The sequence below is a fragment of the Myotis nattereri genome, assembly GCF_964212035.1.
Source record: "Myotis nattereri genome assembly, chromosome: 16".
Classification (NCBI taxonomy): domain Eukaryota; kingdom Metazoa; phylum Chordata; class Mammalia; order Chiroptera; family Vespertilionidae; genus Myotis; species Myotis nattereri.
The window spans coordinates 41,345,124-41,364,403 of NC_138091.1; the positions used below are offsets into that span (position 1 = coordinate 41,345,124).

The 19,280-nt window shown below is 46.2% G+C and overlaps 1 protein-coding gene across 2 annotated transcripts in view; it reads right to left on the reverse strand.

The window, feature by feature from the left end:
- Positions 1 to 246: 246 nt before the first annotated feature.
- EZH1 (enhancer of zeste 1 polycomb repressive complex 2 subunit) overlaps positions 247 to 19,280 on the reverse strand; it is a 29,365-nt gene continuing 10,331 nt past the window's right edge. For both annotated transcript variants that reach the window (XM_081109431.1, XM_081109430.1), the window contains exons 6-21: positions 16,765 to 16,885; positions 15,159 to 15,335; positions 12,999 to 13,101; positions 12,358 to 12,521; positions 11,883 to 11,974; positions 10,091 to 10,271; positions 9,287 to 9,483; positions 7,551 to 7,642; positions 6,561 to 6,601; positions 5,954 to 6,079; positions 4,815 to 4,993; positions 4,236 to 4,331; positions 3,726 to 3,807; positions 3,181 to 3,261; positions 2,856 to 2,940; positions 247 to 2,577 (exon numbers count right to left, since the gene is read on the reverse strand). In XM_081109431.1, coding sequence (XP_080965557.1) covers positions 2,517 to 2,577; positions 2,856 to 2,940; positions 3,181 to 3,261; positions 3,726 to 3,807; positions 4,236 to 4,331; positions 4,815 to 4,993; positions 5,954 to 6,079; positions 6,561 to 6,601; positions 7,551 to 7,642; positions 9,287 to 9,483; positions 10,091 to 10,271; positions 11,883 to 11,974; positions 12,358 to 12,521; positions 12,999 to 13,101; positions 15,159 to 15,335; positions 16,765 to 16,885 — 1,878 coding nt within the window. In that variant the 3' untranslated portion in view covers positions 247 to 2,516. The remainder of the gene's footprint in view (positions 2,578 to 2,855; positions 2,941 to 3,180; positions 3,262 to 3,725; positions 3,808 to 4,235; positions 4,332 to 4,814; positions 4,994 to 5,953; positions 6,080 to 6,560; positions 6,602 to 7,550; positions 7,643 to 9,286; positions 9,484 to 10,090; positions 10,272 to 11,882; positions 11,975 to 12,357; positions 12,522 to 12,998; positions 13,102 to 15,158; positions 15,336 to 16,764; positions 16,886 to 19,280) is intronic.

A 19,280-nucleotide genomic window follows, 5' to 3' on the forward strand; every position in this document is an offset into this window, starting at 1 on the left:
GTTAGCGGGTAGGGTAAGTGGAATGGCTTTAAGAGAACTAATTTGAGGGCTTGGGAATTTCTACAGGGAACCCTCAGAATCCTTGCATCACCTACCAGGAGCCTGACTGGTTCTTGCCAACCCTCAATCTCACTCAGCCTCACATCTCAGTGGACAAGTGGGGATCAGAATGCTAAAGCTTCAGCCGAACTGTCCCTGTACCATCATCCCTGGATCATTTCCAGCCCCAAAGCACACGGAACACACTTTGCCAAAATGGATTCTGCCATTTATTCAGATAAGAGATCACAAGCCACAGGACTTAAAGTGCGTGAAATTCACTGGCAATGAAGCCACACATATACCAGCCTCCCCGCGCCCCCCCGCCCCCACCTTGCTCCATTCATCCTCACATGTCTGGGGGGAGGGGTTGACACCCGTCATTAAAGGTTGAGGACAGCAGGGAAAAAGGATGGGAATGCTGGAGAAGCAGGAGTATTAGTGGTCTGAAACTGGGGAAGGAAGGGGTTGACCACAGTGATTCTGTACACTGAGGCAAGGGTGGGGTCAGTAGCCTCTCAAAGGCTCGATGTAATTTTTCCCACCTGTTCCTCACGGCCAGCCCCTGGCATTTCAGGCAGACGTAACTCCTCCTTCTTCATCTGTCTATGGTTTCCCCTATAATTTTTGAGTAATTCAGAGCCCACAGTCCAGCTAGAAGGTGCCCCAATACACAATGATTACAAACCACAGCAAATATGCATTTCAGAATTGCGGTGGGGGCTGGCCCACTCAGGTGGGAAGAGGCTTCTGTCAGGCGCTGGCTGGGCATATGCCCTGCTGCATGCATGTGCCCACAAGTGTGGTGAGTGAGAGTAGGTGAGTGTGTGTGTGTGTGTGTGTGTGTGTAAATGTCCCACAAAAACCCCTGGGCGGCTGCTTGGGCAGAGGGAATCCTATCCCTTGCTTCATGGGACAGCCAGTGGGGTTGGAGGAAGGGAGTGGTCAGCACAGACTGGGAGAGGGCTGATTGCCCAGAGGGAAGGGAGAAGCCTGCTCCCTATTCTAACACTCCCGAGGCCAGTCTGTGCCTGCCCATGTCCTTTTTACCCAGCACAATGCTCCTTATTCCCTGCCAGCTCAGCACACAGCCAGACTCTTAGAGCCGGCCCTTTCTTATTAAATTCTTCTGTGTCAAGACAGCTCCTCCTACCTCCACCAGGCGACGAGACAGAACTGGTGGAGAATCCTCCACCCCTCTTCTCCCCCACCTCAGGAAAGGGATTTGGGCAAGGAACTCAAGACCTTAGCTTAAACTCTACCTTAATCTACAGATCTTCTAAAAGAAATAAAGTGCTTTGCTCTGCATAAATCCCAGAGAAAATGGCACACAGACTGGCACAGGTGGTCTTCTCGACACTTCAAATACCCTCTGCCAGCCTGCAGGGCCCACATGATGCCATCCTAAACACACGCAATTTGGGAGTCTCTGACCCACCTCCAAAAACATACTGTCAACTCACCCTTTCTAACAGCAGGAGCTACAGACAGGAAAGTCAATCACACCGACAATCTCCCCTAGTCCAGGCCTGTGCCCATCTACATGGAAGAGATAAATGACAGTGGCTCCATGGGCTTGGCCTCTAAGGGGAATGAAAGGCCTGAAAACAACTACGGATCCAGGGAGCCAGAGTGCTCACACCCAGCCTGCATACCCCTCCACGCTTCTTCAATAGCTGCAGAATGCCTGCCTGGAGTTGCTACGCTAGAACTTAGGAAGGAGCTAATAGGGCATCAGAAAACGTATCCATCTCCAGAATATTCAGAGGTTTCGCAAAGCCTGCTGGGCCTCAAGCTTAACAGTTTAATTGCTATTGTCAGGCTGGTTCTCACTGTCCCCGGGAGGAGGGCCTTTAGCTTCCCTTCTCCCAGCATTGAATATCTATACTTAGAACCCACGCTCAGGTTGAGCCCTGCCAGGAAGGAAAAGGTAGTAAGGTGACCCACCTCCCCTCTGAATTCAGTCTCTGCTGCCTGCCAGACTCACCTTTAACCCAGATCACTCAGAAGCTCCAGGTCCTAAATGTCACTTAGCCTGTCTTCTCCAGGTCTTAGGACCACAGAGAGATATGCTGGCAACACAATTACATAAGGACCCTTGATTTGGAAAGTTATAATTAACGGCTAATGCTTGTGGGAACTGCCCAAGTTGATTCCTGAGGCCCACCGCCTGGGTGACAAGAAATCACGCATACATCACCCACCCTCACCTGTGCTCACTTCCTCTGAGGCCTGAGATGCAACACTGACTTCTGCACCTCTCTCTCCTGGGAGCCCAAGCCCTAGCTGCCTCTGCCTCCCCTCTCACTGAGACAGTTTTGTCTCACTGGACACAGCTGAGGCCACACTACAGAGGAGTGGGTGGGGGTTTCTTGGTGTGAGAAACACATAGTGCAGGAAACTTGAGCAGCAGTGGTGTGTGCACGAAAGCAAAGACAGTGCTGCTACCATAAGCGCTGGCATGGAGCCCAGGAGGGCTAAAGGACATCAGTCTCCCTCTCGATCCCCACGTACTTGAGGGCATCAGCTTGGCTGTACCTGTCCCAGAGCAGGAGGAGGAACCAGATTACTATCAAGGCTTTTGTGATAAAAAAGAGTCCCCTCCCATTTCCCTTCCCCTCCCACTTTTTAAAAGCAGTTTTCAATGCTCCCCTTCTGAGACAAGGCACCAGAGATCAGAACAAAGACAAAGCCTTGACCACCATGAGATCCTCTCCTTCATCCCTATCACCCATCTTAAGCCCCCAAATCAATTCCAACAGCCACCCTTTCCACCCTTGGGGCCACCTCTCTAGGACCATTCCTAGCTGCCTCACCTGTAATCAAAGAAGAGCTCTTCGCCAGCTTGAATTGCCCTCTTGGCAAATATCCCAATCCGATGGTCCCCATTCACCATGACCACTGCAAATAGGACAGACCCAGGGCTAAGTCCCCAGTCAACCCCAAGTCAAAAATCAGTAGTGACTCAGGTCTGCTTTTCTCCAAATTCCCAGTGAAAACACAAATGAAGTGGAATTAGAAAGTAGTCAATAGAGTTGCCTCTGTGTTTTGTTTTTTTTTCCTAGTTAATAACGGGTAGAGATCATAGTAAATGAAGCATACATCCCCTCAAGCCCACCTCCCAGGTCATTGAGAACTCACCTTTGGCGTAACAGTTGGGGTTCACTGAATGGTTTGCAAATCGAATTTTGTTTCCTTTCCGGGTTGCATCCACTACAAAATCTGTATAAAGTAAACCAAGAAAGACCATGAACTCACCAGGCAACTCCACAGCTTCTTGAGCCTGAATTTAAAATCAATCAAACAGTAACAGAAACAAGACGATCTGGTGGGAATTTTAGCAGGAGCTGGGGAAGCAGGCAGTATAAGAATGCAGCTTCGCGTGGGAGTACTCCCTTTGGTCCCCCCTCCTTTTGCTGGAATTATGGATCTCCTCTTTCCATCCAGGGAGGGAGATTTCTGAGGTGTAAGTGCTCAGTGCTCTGATTACAAACACAACCTGAAATGGAAGTTCTCCCAAAGCAAGTGAACTGTGGCTCACAGTGTCTCTGAGTTCAATCTCACCACCTTGCTCTGAGCATCTGTTGGAAGATTCAGAGCTGATCTGAACCTGGACCAGAACAAGGGACATCTGGTAGGAAGACATGCTCAAGACCACTTTGGGATGAGAAAGAGAGACTCCATACCATTGTTGAGGTTGAAGAGGAAGCTGGACATGTATTTGTCATAGACCTTCCCTCGTCGATCAGCCTCGTCCTGAGAGATGAGCTGCAGAGACAGACAAGGAACGAACAGGGGGATGAAGCCGTCTGCTCAGGCATGGTACCCTGTCCCTTGACAGCGGGGGGGGGGGGGGGGGGGGGCGGTGTCACATACAGGTGCTTACTGAGCACCATGATGAGAATCCTAACATACCGAGCTTGGGTTAGTTCCTTCCAATCCCTACCCAAGCTGGCCAGTGTTAAGGTTGGAGAGAGCCCCCACCCGCCCCTCCTATGTGGCCTGAACTGCCAGAGTCGAAGAAGAGTGGTTTGTTTCAGAACTGCAAACAGTTCTGTGGGATCCCCCGAGAGTCCACATGAGAACTCAGTTGAGTTATTTAGAGACTGATTCACAGAAGTCTGGACCACAGAAAATCAGGGTTTCTCATCACTATTTCCCCAGATAAGAATGTGGGCCAAAACGATAGCACTCACCTCACCACAGTATTCAGAAATGAACTCGTTCTTCTGCACAGACTCCTTAATGAAGGTGCCCCATCCGGCCACATCTGAGGGGGCCAGCAGCAGGTGCTGGGGAAGAGGGAGTCAAACCTCAGACTACAGGGTGTGTATGTGCTAGGTGTGCACGTGTACGGTGGGGGGAGAGCAGGGTGGAAAGAACTAGCAACTGTTAAGAGGATCTGAAAACAGAAAAAGGTCTAAGCTATTCTGTTCTGCTGGGAGGAAAGACAAAAAAGGGAGGTGGTGAAAGGAAACATGACCCTCCTCCTCCAGACCTGTGGACCTTCACGGCCATGCGTCAAGTAAACACAGACCACATCAGTGACCAGTCCCTCCTCTCTGCTCCTTCCCATCTGGCTGCTTCAGGGGGTCACTCTTCTCACCCATCACTGGGACAGAAAACTTTATTAATTCAGTAAAAGTGTGTCGTCTAGGGTTTACCAAGAACTTTCACGTACAAACCCTCTAAGGAACCAGTAGAAACAGGCTGCTGGGGAGTACTCAGTCTTTCCCACTCCACTATCCGGCTGGCGATCCTGGAAAAGCCCTCACCTTCTTGAGTCCTCGCTGGATGCTGCAGTTTTTACAGGAAACCACTTTGCAGTCCCAGTGCTCTGAGGCCCCACAGGTGAGACACAGGTCGGGGTCACACTCTCTCACTGCCAGGTAGCAAGGGCACTGCTTGGTATTGCACTGGGTCTTACAGCGACAGCCAGGGAAGCGATTCTGACCTGGTGGGACAACAGGTGAGGTTGGGAAGAGAGCAGGCTCGTGCTGGGTTTGACTCAAGGGACAGCAGAAAAGTAAATGTTATGTGTTCAAGGATATTTGGCAAAATAGGAGAGATGTTCCCTTCCCAATAATCATATACTCAAAAATTTTCCAAAAAAACATGAAGTGCCTCCCAACATTCATGCCTGAGCGTCAAAAAAACAGGTTTGACTATGGAGATGTATTTCCTAGGTTCCCCAACAATGATCTCCTCCTCCTCGGTGGGATCTGGAAGGGAGGTGGATAGTGCCCCCAGAAAATAAAATCAGTGTTTTTCACTGGCACATTCTGATCATCAAAACAAAAACCACTTTGAGAACAATACATCCGTTCTATGCCACCCTCCTCCACCCACAGCCCTCCCCTCTGCTGTGGTTAAGATGGATAACTGCTACAGGTTAGGAGGTATTTCTAGCACAACTGCCTGGGCACCAAGTTCTGCAAGCTCTAGAGGCTGCCATCAAACTGCCTTGACGGGGGAAGGGCATGGCTAAAAGAGAAGCACATGAGCCTCTATCCTACCTTCTGCTGACGTACAGACCAACCCGATATTAAAATTCCAGAGAGCAAACTAAAATAGATACACACAGAATTGCAACCTGCACAGGTTACAAAACGTTCTGGAAAGGGAGGCTGTGACTGCACTGGCAGGAAGATGCCATGCTTTTTACTTCTGCCCTGGAAGGTCAAGTTGGGAAAGCATCTGGCTTCTGTATAATTGTTGCTTTTAGAATCATACATGTAAGGGTTTTTTAAAAATCACTTTTCCATATCTTAAGTCTCTTCTAGAGTGGTTAAAACACAGCAAAGAGAATATCAAAAGGCCCATCAGCAGCAAAAGGCACAGGAGGGGAGGGAAACCTGGGATGCGTTGGGCCGGCTGTGTTGGCAGACTACAGGAGAAAACGAAGAACTCTTACAGTCTGGGTTGCACTGGCAGAACTTCTCACAGAAATTCTGAGTCATGATGCAGGGGCAGGTGCTGTCGCAGGGGCGGTCTGGGTGGTCGCAGGGTTGGTAGTTGTACACTTGTGTGGAAGAGTTATCTGGAAGAGAAGAGAATAGACCAGGGCACTGCTGCGCTCATGCTCCCTAGCGGCCTTCCCTCTCAAGTGTCCAGGGCGCTGATTCAGAGGCTTGTTCTACTATAACCTCGATCCACATCTAGCACCTGATGATGGCAGTCCTAGATGATGGTTGTTCATAAGCTACAACGGCGTGATTTGTTTTGTGGCGAAAGTGTAGAAATAGTCCGGGACTATATCGCAGCTATTCTGAACATTAAATGAAGTCTAGGTCCTGGCACATGGCAAACCATGAAAGTCAGAGACCACAAGGCCCATAACTCTACCTCCTAAGAGTCCTCACAGCTGCAGCGAGAAGCTGAGCTGTTCTCAGCTGCTGCAGAAAAGCTGCAACCCGCGGAAGTGGTGTAGGGTCAGCAAGTGCAGCTGCAGGTGGGGAGAGGACGGCCACAGGGGTGAGGCCTCGAGCTGAACTGTGGAAGAAGGCCCTGCTGGAACCTACCTTTCTTCAGCTGAATTTTCCTGCAGTGTGCAGCCCACAACCTGGAAAAAGACAGGATGGGTCTGGGTCACGGTCCTGGGGAAGTCTGCAGAGACGGGGAAAGGACAACGCGACCTACTCTGAGGGACTGCAGTTGGAGAATTGGGGAGTGTCCTCCCACATCACTTCCCCGGAGGCTTCTGTTCTCGTACAGGGGAGCTACAGTCCACCCCAAACCCGGCTGGCCTGTGCCTCAACATTTAAGTATAAACAACCTCCCCTTAACAAACAAACATACATAAAACAAGAAATAGACACACAACAAAACCCAACCCTCTATGTCTACTGTAATCTATCGTCCCTCCCTCTCCCCAGCCTTTGGGGAGGTGGAAATGTGGGGAGTTTCAGGATGGGGAGTTGAGAAGGCTTTTGAGGAACATGTTCTGAGTGAAGGAACTGAGAGGGAGCGGCCACGAGGCCTTCCTTCTACATCTAGAATCTGTGTCAGTTCCTTTCTTCAATAGGTGATAGTCATTAGGGAACCAAGCCAGGCAGAATGTCAATTTAAAAACACAACAACAAAAAGCAAAGAAAAATAAAAAAACGCAACAAAAAATGTCCAACTCTCAGCAAAGGCTAGCTAGAAAAAAGTTATTATGCAACTTAGAAAAATAATACAAGTGCCAAAAACAAAACAACCCTGGTCAGGGTTGAGAAGTGAGTACAGTGGTTAACTAATCACCAACAAGGAAAATGGCCTCAATGTGGAGCCATGAGGCCAGTTCATATTCTGTTGGCCAGGAGCTTAAAGGGAAAACCAAAGTTAGCTCATGATCAGGAGAAAGGCTGGGCCAAGGCACAGACCCACAGGGAGCTCTAAGAAGGCCGGCCCTCAGCTACGCATGCCAAACGGATGGGCAGTGGCTACAGAGAGAGGCAAATGGGAAGTCCAGGGGGAGGGCAAAGCACAGGGAACAGCCTGACACAGAAAGTCCTTTGTCCAACCCTTGCCTGTGCTTTCTTTTCTTCTTCTGAGAAGGGTTCATGAGCTCATCCGTTGGCAGCTTCAGGATAAGTGACTCTTTGACTGCAAACTGAAAGACCTGGAAGAGAAGCCCACCAGAACCTGTCACTCCTTATTGGGCCGGGCGGTCAGAAAGTGACCCAGCCAGCTGCTGGGCTGAGGAGGTTCTAGAGGGCTCCCAGGCAGCGGACTGAGCATTTCTTCAGTCACGGGAGACAGAGTGGCAACGGCTCTGAAGTTAGTTCTTATTTATCCTGACTTGAGAAAGGAGAAATACTGAGCACAGTTACAGCTTTCCTGGTTAGTAGCTTTTATCTACTGTTCTGCCTACCAACCCTGAGTGTGGGCAGATTTTTACCAACAGTATCTCTCTCTTCTTAGGGAGGGCAACTTCCTGCACCTTGTGTAACTGAGTAAGATCTGACAGACACCAGCACTAGCTCCCTCTGCTGGTATAAAGGCATCAGAGCCTTGGCTACTCACTTCAGTAGGACAGCATTTCAGGAAAGCTGGTTCCCTTTCATTGTGCTTCTTTCCTTTATAGCATTCAGTTTTAGGCCCCCTGCCACCCCCACCCGCCTTTTTGGTTATAATTCCTTTTGAGAGTCTGTGAAAAGTATAGATACTCTACTTAGGAAAAAAATGCACAAAAATTGTTTCATGCCCAATTTGATAGATTTTTCTTTTTAAAAATACATTTTATTGATTTTTTACAGAGAGGAAGGGAGAGGGATAGAGAGTTAGAAACATCGATGAGAGAGAAACATCAATCAGCTGCCTCCTGCACAGTCCCTACTGGGGATGTGCCCTCAACCAAGGTACACGCCTTTGACTGGAATTGAACCTGGGACCCTTCAGTCCGCAGGTCGACGCTCTATCCACTGAGCCAAACCAATCAGGGCCAATTTGATAGATCTTTATGTTAACCTGTGCCTCAGGGAAATAGGTTTGAGATCCCCAATGAAAGCAAAGGGCACATCGGTTCATGGTTCTATTGCTTGTTCTAGGTAAAGGAAGCATGAAGAAAAGGGCAGTCTCCTCTGAAGTTAGGAGCCATGTGAGCAGGGCGCAAGCTCTGGTGCTCCTTTCTTGTTGGACGGATTGGTTTTAACACCTATCTCCATGGCCCGTGTCTACAGCGTCCTCTCGCTGCAGTCTTGTCCTGCCTTTAGAGCATGAGTGGCTACTATCAAACCATGATTCTAGTGACGTGATGGTATGTATGAGCGAGAAGGGCGAGGTCCAGGCCTAGCTTTTGGGGGTGATAATTAGAAAATCTTGTGATAGGACATTTGTAGAATAAAGCAATGAGGAGACTGATGGTGGGAACAACACTGCCGTGGAGGAGAAGGAGCACCCTAGGTAAGAACATCCCCAGAAAGACCTGGGAGTCTAGGAAATGGATACACATTTCAAAGAAAATGTTGGAACCAAAAAAAGAAGCTAAAAGTGTGCTGGAACATCCAGAAGAGTTAGATCATGGCTAAAGACAGAAATAAAAATTCAGCAAGGGGGAGAGCAGACCCCAAGCACTGCTAGGCCTGGCCTTTGCAGGAGGCCCCGTGCTTGGAGACCCACTTCATGGCCCAGAAGCACAAACTCACAAGGAACTGAGCCGGAGACAGCTTCTCTCCAGACAGGCCACTTACAAGATGGCAAAGGGCTGACAGAACAGTGCAGGAAAGGAGGGCCTGAGCTTGTTCCTGCTGCTTTCAGACAGTACCTGCTTGCACGTCTTAGTCCCCAGAAGCCTCGCTATTGAACAGAAGTTGTTGAAGTAGGTGCCATGAAAGACTCGGAAAAGAGATTCTTCAGCCCCAGTCCATTCCACAGGCTCCGAGGGTGCTTCCACTACACAGAGCTGAGGGGGGGCTGGACTAGCCTTCTGTTTTGTGGGGGTCTGACAGCGAGAGTTAGCCTCTAAGAGGAAGAAATAAGAGAAACAGAAGAAGGTGGAATGCAGTTGTCATCAATAGTTGGCTGTAAATTCAAAAGTATTTTATTTAAAAGGCAGCCTAGTTAGGAACAAAAATATCCCCCCGTCTCCACTGTTTATAGATAAACCTGTGGACAGAATTAACAATTTTATAAAACACTAGAGGCCCGGTGCACAAAATTTGTGCAGGGGGGAGGGGGGGACCCCTCAGCCCAGCCTGCACCCTCTCACAATCCGGGACTGCTGGCTCCTAACTGCTCACCTGCCTGCCTGCCTGATCACTCCTAACCCTTCTGCCTGCCTGCCTGCCTGATTGTCCCTAACTGCCCCTGCCTGCCTGCCTGCCTGATCGCCCTAACCACTCTGCCTGCCTGCCTGATCACCCGTAACTGCCTCTGCCTCGGCCCCCGCCACAGCGGCTTCGTCTGGAAGGATGTCCGGAATGACACCTAGAAGGTCGTTTGGCTGTCTGGTCTAATTAGCATATTACGCTTTTATTATTATAGCTAGTGATATTAAGTGTTAGATGGTGATACTGGGTTTACCAGAATCCTTGTGTGTTAAGACAAGATCATTTCCTGTTCACTGTACCTGAAGAACTGGAGGCCCAGTCATTGCCTGTGTCCCTGTCACTGTCCCCTTCTTTAGTCTCAGCCAGAGCAGAGGCTGAAGTGTTGGAGCAGGAAGCACTGACCATGTGGTGCCTTCGCCGGCGCCGACCAGAGCACTTGGAACGGGGGTTGTGGAGCATGGCGTATTCCTTTGCTCCTTCCTGCAATGGACACGTTAGATAGGAAACTGAAGTAGGCCCAGAATCACCATATTTATCCCATCATCACAAACCAGCTTTTCAGCATCTGTGCTTACGTGCAATGATACTGTCTGTTTGCTCTGTACCATACAAATGCGGCCATCTAACAGCCATTTAGCATTCTAAAAACTTAGAAACATATACCTCTTCACAAAAGAGCTAACCTATAAAGTAATCTTAAAAAGATATAATCGCCGAAACCGGTTTGGCTCAGTGGATAGAGCATCGGCCTGCGGACTGAAGGGTCCCAGGTTCGATTCCGGTCAAGGGCATGTACCTGGGTTGCGGGCATATCCCCAGTGGGAGATGTGCAGGAGGCAGCTGATTGATGTTTCTCTCTCATTGATGTTTCTAACTATCTCTCTCCCTTTCTCTCTGTAAAAAATCAATAAAATATATTAAAAAAAAAAGATATAATCTATGCATTTTCAACTTTCCAGTGAGTTATATCTAAAATTCATTTGCATGTTAGCTGTTGGGAACTTGAGAACACATTCTCCTGTACTGGTAATGAGGTTGAGAGAGGGGAAGGGACTTGCTTGAGAGTATATAGCTAATTGCTCCAGGGTGGGTACAAGGATCAGGACTCTTCTGTTTCAATAATAAAATATGTAATCCCTGAATTTATGCAATATTGCTACTTAATTTTGGAACTTCCCTCCAAACTAGTATATTAAATTTGGAGGAATACTGTTTTGTTACTTTATAGTTATGTGGGTTTTTTTTAAAGACCAAATAACTATCATTCAGCTGGATTATCTATCTTCTTATCAGACTTGGTTCCAAAAGATTTCTAGCTGTTTCTAAAAATTAAAACTACATGTAAATGATAGCATTTACCATTAATAAGGATATTCAGAATAATACACTGTAGGCACTAAAGGAAATTCCAAAAGAAAAGTTTTGAAATGAATTGAATCTGATATTATGTGCCTATGCTATGATGTGACACCCACAGAATCACTTATAATATATTCTTCCTCAAAATGTTTAACATAGCCCTGGCCAGGTAGTTCAGTTGGTTAGAGCATCATCCTAATACACGAAGAGAGAGGAAAGCATCGATGTGAGAGAGACATGTCAATTGGTTGCCTCCCACACACGCCCAGGGGATCGAGCCTGCAACCAAGGAACATGCCCTTGAACTTAATTGAACCCAGGACCCTTCACTCTGTGGGCCGATGCTCTATCTACTGAACCAAACTGGCTAGGGCTTTACTTATTTATTTTTAATCATTTTAGAGAGGAAGAGAGAGGGAGAGATAGAAACATCAATGATGAGAGAGAATCATTGATTGGCTGCCTCCTGCACACCCCCTACTGGGGATCTAGCCCGCAACACAGGTGTATGTCCGACCAGGAATCAAACTGTGACCTCCTGGTTCACAGGTCAATGATCAACAACTGAGCCACACTGGCCAGGCAGAAGTCATGTTTTATTTGCACTTTATGACCCCCAAGTGCTATGTACTGTCTCACTTGGTTTGTGTTGCCAGGGACAGAAAGCCCAAGGACCATTTCCTGCTCAATTTTCAACAAAGTTAACAATAGTAGAACAGCTTAAGAACGTACCAGCAAAAGGAAGCAGTCTGTGCCACATGGTTCTGGTTCAATCTTGATTTCTTTGTTCTTGCGTTTATATACATTAGGGGTAGCATGAAAAGCTGGAAAACACAACACTGTCCTGTTTCCAAAGATTCATCCACTTGACAGGATGGGGAGGAACAAAACTGAATTAGGGAGCTAGTGCAGGAGAATCTGGAGATAAATAGTTACCATCAAAGTGCACAAAATCCAATCATTTCTGACATCAACAGAATCCTTTCAAAACTAGGAGGTAGTCAGAAACAATTATGTTGCTGGTTATTCTGTCCTGACCATGCAAAGCATGTTGTAGGATAACTGAACAAGTGAAAATAGATTGGTCCTTTGTAAAACCATCATCAGATCAGAAGCCGGGAATTCTATATGATAAACTAAAATAAAGAGAAGGAAATGGTGGCTGGGAATAGAAAACAGGAGAGCATTTCAGAGTAGCCCCACTCACGGTGAAGGAAGCAGTCGTATTTAAAGCAGCGCCGGCAAAAAAGTGTGTGGAAGGAGTGCAGAGATTGCTCCCGCTGCACAGACTTGGCATTGGGGCCATCGATGTTGGGTGTGCACTGAGGGGGAAGTGCATTGGGGTCTGACATCTCTGTTAGTTCTCGGTACCTATTCAAGAAAAGAGAGATAAGAGTTCCTTCCAAGGGAATGTCTTAACTGAGAAAATACAGATTGAGTACTGAGGATCATCCAGGTACAGCTGGTCAAGAGAGGATGGGAGTTTTGAGTCTTGTTGATGATGGATTTGTGTATAACTGAGTTAGTACAACATTGTAATTATGCTGGGCTGGGCATATGCCTGAAAGGGAGGGAAATATTTAATAAGTATGGTGCTGGAGTAACTCTCCAGAAAAATGGCAGAAGTATAAAAAGTTCTCTGCCCAGACTTACTCAGAAGCCAGCAAACAATGACCCTTAATAAGGGAATGGGTATTTTGGGTAAGCAAGTAAGGAAGAAATAATGAGAAGTGGGGGCAAATCCTTATGCACTTACCATAAGCAAGGCTTTTTATTAACCAAATACAGGCGTGAATAAAAATTTTGCCTGATCACTCTACAAGGCCTGAGGGGGGCAGCTTCCCCTACCTCTCCTTCATGTCATCTGGGACACCATTCTCAGGGAACATTGAGGCGATTGCACTGAAGATCATGTCATTTGGAAACTGTTTCTTGGAACTCTTTTTGTTGCCTGAATTAGAAAAGACAAAAAGCTCCTGAGTGCTATCTACAATCAGAGTATGCAAACAAAGCTGTCTGGTCGTTTTTCTTTTGTCAAGGCGTTTTTTTTAAAAAAATATATTTTATTTATTTTTTACAGAGAGGAAGGGAGAGAGATAGTCAGAAACATCGATGAGAGAGAAACATCAATCAGCCGCCTCCTGCACATCTCCCACTGGGGATGTGCCCGCAACCCAGGTACATGCCCTTGACCAGAATTGAACCCGGGACCCTTCAGTCCGCAGGCCTACGCTCTATCCACTGAGCCAAACTGGTTTCGGCAAGGCATTTTGATTAGAGCTGCTTTTTTGTTGTTGTTAATTCTTACCCGGAGATATTTTTCCATTGATTTTTAGGGAGAGTGGAAGAGAGAGGAAAAGAGAGAGAAACATCAATTGGTTGCCTCCTGCATGAGCCCTGACCAGGCTCCAGGCCCAGGAGGAGCCTGCAACCAAGGTACTTGCCTTTGACCAGAATCCAATCCAGGACCCTTTGGTTTGCAAGCCAATGCTCTATCCACTGAGCCAAACCAGCTAGGGCTAGAGCTGCTTTTTTAACCTATACATTGGCTGTCTAGGAATATATAAGAAAGTCAAGGTTATCTGGACTTCTCTAATAAGCTACCAGTAAATAAGGAAATCAGTCTTCTACATATTAACAACCAAATCCACTCCCCAAGACAGAATATGGAGGTAAAAACCAGAGTTTTCACAGAGAGACCTGAATACAGAAGAATCCTATATGCTGAAAAACAAGACTGATATCATAACTTTGTTACAATGAAAGAGACACTATGTTCCTGGACATATAGTATAATTAAATAATGTAGAGTATAATTAAACATTAGTTAAATATTAACAACATGGAAAACTGTTCATATGATTTTTTTTTAAAGGGATAAAAATTACATGTATGCATATACATACATGTGGCATGATCCCAATTTCACATAACACATATAAACAGGTTGATTTAAATATGTACTTTAAAAAAATTGAGATATAGTTGACATACAACATTGTGTGTGTATACATATATATATTTTAATATTTTAAAAATTGATTTCAGAGAGAAAGGGAGAGGTAGAGAGAGATAGAAACATCAATGATGAGAGAGAATCACTGATCGGCTGCCTCCTGCATGTCCCCGGCTGGAGATTGAGCCTGCAACCCGGGCATGTGCCCTTGACTGGATTCAAACCTGGGACCCTTCAGTCTTCAGGCTGATGCTCTATCCACTGAGCCAAACCAGCTAGGGCTTTATATATATATATATATATTATTTTTTACATTTTTTTAGGTCTAGAAGGAAATTTAAAAAAATTTTTTTAATTGATTTCAAAGAGGAAGGGAAAGGGAGAGAGAGAGAGAGAGAAACATCAATGATGAGAGAGAATCATTGATCGGCTGCCCCCTGCACGCCCCCTACTGGGGATTGAGCCCGCAACCCGGGCATGTGCCCTTCATCAGAATCGAACCCGGGCTGCAGGCCAAAGCTCTATCCACTGAGCCAAATCAGCTAGGGCTAGAAGGAAATATTAATGCTGGTTATTCCTAGGCCGGATTATAAGGCCATTTTATTTTGTTCTTTAAACTTCCCATGTTTTCCAAATATACCATTTTCTAATTAGAAGTGAATAATGATTATTCTCTAAGTTCCACTTTCTTCTCAGCTAGGTTACCCAAGCTAAATTAACTTATGAGAGGAGAAGGAGAGGAAAGGGAGAGGGGGAGGGAAGGGGAGAGACATCAATTTGTTGTTCCAACTATTTATGCATTCATTTGTTGATTCTTTTTTTAAATATAAATTTTTTAAAATTAATTTTGAGAGAGAGAGAGAAAAAAAAACCCCATTGATTTGTTGTTCTAGTTATTTATGCATTCATTGGTTGATTCTTATATGTGCTCTGACCGGAGATTGAACCTGCAACCTTTGCGTATCAGGATGACGCTCTAACCAACTTAGCTACTTGGCCAGGGCCTCTTCCTGTTACTTTAAAAAGTCATATGAGGAAGTAGTGCTATTTACCTTCAATAGCATGTCGTTTTCTCTTTCTTGTTACTGGCAGATCTTCTTTGCTGTCATCTTGCTTTCCATCTGAGGTGTCATTGTGCCCTTCCTCCTCCTCATCTGAGTACTGATTCAGGGCATCTACCAACTCCAGGAAAACAGCATCACTAATCAGGACAGATCCAGGAATCATCTCTGAAACATAAGGATTAAATGGGTGAACAGTGGTTGTTTCATATTCCATTACACCTCCTAGGAAGGTTTTGTTGTATTCACTTCTGAGGCCCAGGTAGATAACATGTGTACATTTTTATATGGACTCCAGGGGATTACAATTATTTTTTTAAAAAAATATATTTTATTGATTTTTTACAGAGAGGAAGGGAGAGGGATAGAGAGCTAGAAACATCAATGAGAGAGAAACATCCATCAGCTGCCTCCTGCACGCCCCCCATTGGGGATGTGCCCGCAACCAAGGTACATGCCCTTGACGGGAATCGAACCTGGGACCCTTCAGTCCGCAGGCCGACGCTCTATCCACTGAGCCAAACCGGTTAGGGCGGATTACAATAATTTGATTGGCTCTTACAACTGCAACAGTTCAGCTGACTAGTGGAAAATCCAGTTACAAGCTTTATTTTTACTGGAGTACTTCCTTTCCATAGTCACAGGTCAACCTCTATTTATGGTCCAAAATCTCACAGAAATGTGCAAACAATAAAAATGGGACAGAAAAAGAATGATAAAAATATACTTGGTCTTTCTGCTAACTGGTCAGTAGTGACTTCTTTGAATAAAAAGATAGCATTTTTTCTTTCTAAAATCATACCATAGGGGGTTATACTACATCTTAGGAGAAAGTCTTTGGACACTAGAGGGCGTAGTGGATAAATGCATTTCAACAGCATCATAACACCCACAATTGTCAAAAAAGAGCAGGTGAGGCTATTGGTTTGCAAATCCTTGGGGAGTCTCTCCCTATCATCCCAGTTCTTATACACTCACAGCCTTTTCTAAAACTACTTCTAAAACTACAACTAAATCCAAATGGCTTTCTTTTAGGAAAGTTAGGATATTATAACCAATTTCTGAGAGATACAGGGGATACCTGGATCAAAACTTCTAAAATCAAACTTATTTGTACACTGAACTTTCTCTCTTGTCACTGATTACTTTATGATCCTTTTATGTCCAAACTCCTTTTAAAATTTAACTGGATGCCAAAACTGGTTTGGCTCAGTGGATAGAGCGTCGGCCTGCGGATTGAAAGGTCCCGGGTTCGATTCCGGTCAAGGGCATGTACCTGGGTTGTGGGCATATCCCCAGTGGGAGATGTGCAGGAGGCAGCTGATCGATGTTTCCCTCTCATCGATGTTTCTAACTCTCTATCTCTCTCCCTTCCTCTCTGTAAAAAATCAATAAAATATATTAAAAAAATAAAAATAAAAAAAAATAAAATTTAACTGGGAATTTTTAAATATAAAATTTCTACTCTGAGCCACGTGATTACACTGAAATATTCTTCAGTGTGTACACCCGTAAGGCAGGAGATAAGAGGAAGGTGATGGACCAAAGAAGAGGCACCATTCTAACAGTTTTCTCCCGAAGTGCCTAGCACCACTACCTTCTTCACCATGTACTTTCCCATCGTAGTTATTGATCAGCTCTTCAATGAACGTCTCATCTTCTTCTTTCACCTCGTCTCCCATGTAGGGAATATTGCACAAAACTGTCTCATCTTCTACCTGAAATCAAACCAGATGAGATTTCTTCCATGAATCCATTATACACCTCCTCTTTTCTGTTTAATGAAATATTTGCTGAGCCTTTTTTGCTACTTCAATCTCCTGAAAATGACTTTGGTCACAGTGGCCTGAGTTTAAAAACCTGGATATTTTGTTTTATCAACAAAACCTCAAACGAAGAGGGCAATGCTACTTTTGGGGGGGGGGGGGAGTTAAGTTTAACTACAGGAGGATACTAACTACCAAATGTTTTGCATGATACTAATAAAGATATTTCCACTAACACCTAAAGTTTGGTAGTACATTTGTTTTTAGTGATTCTTCATCTCTTTTTATTCAGTAAACATTATTGTGAAAAAGGTATGAATATCACCTAAACAACAGTTTAAAAAGTCTTCAATTCTAATTCTTCTCGTACATACAGATTAAATGAGATGGAAGGCTTCCAAAAATACAATCTGTAATATAACTAGAATATTTAGAACAGAAACTGGGCAATCATGAATTTTTGGATATTCTATTATACTAGGGGCCCGGTGCACGAAATTCGTGCACTGGGTGTGTGTGTGTGTGTGTGTGTGTGTGTGTGTGTGTGGGAGAGTGTCCCTCAGCCCAGCCTGCCCCCTCTCACATACTGGGAGCCCTCAGGCGTTGACCCCCATCACCCTCCGATCGCCTGATCGGCCCCTTGCCCAGGCCTGACGCCTCCGCCAGAGGTGTCAGGCTTGGACAGGGGACCCCCATCTCCCCCCGATCACTGGCTCTGGCCCCCGCCCAGGCCTGAGGCCTCTGGCCCAGGAATCATGCCTGGGCAGGGGACCCCCATCTCCCTCTGATCGCTTGCTCCACCCCCCGCCCAAGCCTGACGCCTCTGACCCAGGCTTCAGGCCTGGGCAAGGGGACCATCATATCCCCCCAATCCCCGGCTCTGCCCCCCACCCAGGCCTGATGCCTCAGCCAGAGGAGTTGACCCTCATCACCCTCCGATCACCAATCACCGGATCAGCCCCTTGACCAGGCCTGAGGCCTCCGGCAGAGGTGTCAGGCCTGGGCAGGGGACCCCCAGCTCCCCGCGGTTGCAGGCTCCGCCCCTGCCCAGGTCTAACGCCTCTGGCCTAGGCGTCCGGCCCAGGCAATGGGGACCTGCAGTGGCAGCGGGGGGCGCCGCGATCGTGGGCTTCGCTTTAGGCCCAGGCAAGGGACCCCTAGCTCCTGGGACTGCCAGCTTCGACCGTGCCCAGCTCCCATCGCTGGCTCCACCCCTACTTCCTGCTATCACTGGCCAGGGCGGCAAAGGCGCCTGATTCTCCGATCATGGCTGGGGGGCAGGGCAAGGGCGGCCCCAGGGCCGCCTTTGCCCTGCCCCCCAGCTCTTAGCTCCCCCCTGGGTTTCCGATCACTGTCAGTGGCAGGGGGCTTCTTCCTGCTTTCCCTTTCGCTTCCCTGCATTGTGCCTACATATGCAAATTAGCCGCCATCTTGTTGGCAGTTAACTGCCAATCTTAGTTGGCAGTTAATTTGCATATAGCCCTGATTAGCCAATGAAAAAGGTATCGCCGTACGCCAATTACCATTTTTCTCTTTTATTAGTGTAGATACTCTAAGACTAACCACTCTGATAATCATAACAACAAATATGATTATAATTCATGTCACTTGCACTCAGTGGGAACCTAAAGTCAATCGCAGTGTATGAACTATAATATTTTCTGGTAGTAAACAATACTAATGAATTTTTTCTTTTTTTGATTCAACAGAGAACACAGTCGTTCTTAAATCCTCAAATATCAGAGTAAAACTACTCTGAAGTTTAATTCTGAGGATTCCCTTCTGTGAACCCATATTCTATTCTGCTGAATTGTTATCTGTCACCAGGCAGATGATAAGCTATGGCAGTATTTAGAGAGGTCTGCTTATCAGTACCACAAATAACCCTAGTAGGAGTTAGCATAAAGGCCCAGATGAAAGGATTGTGGATCCCTGTGCACCTCATTTATCTCAGTTGCTTTCACAGCCTCCTGACTTTAGAAGATTCAGAAAGGATTGAGCCATCAGCAGGGAGCTGTCAACCTGCTTGAGTCTCAAGTGTCTGACTGAGACTGCATTTAATTGCACATGTTATAAAACTGGACAAAGTAGTAAGGGAAAACTGGAGTCCTGCCCAGTCTCACTCATTCAAAAAAATAAAAGAACCATCATCAGTGCAGAAGTATACTTCAGAGAGCACAATACCTACCAAGTTAGAGCAACTTGCAATATACTTTTTAGAGTAAATAAATTACTCTAAAAGCATTCTGCCCTGCATGTCCAAGCTTTGTTATATATACTCTGACAATATTTACCTTAAGAGGAGTGCCAGCATATTAACATAAGAAAGACATAGTTTAAACAATTA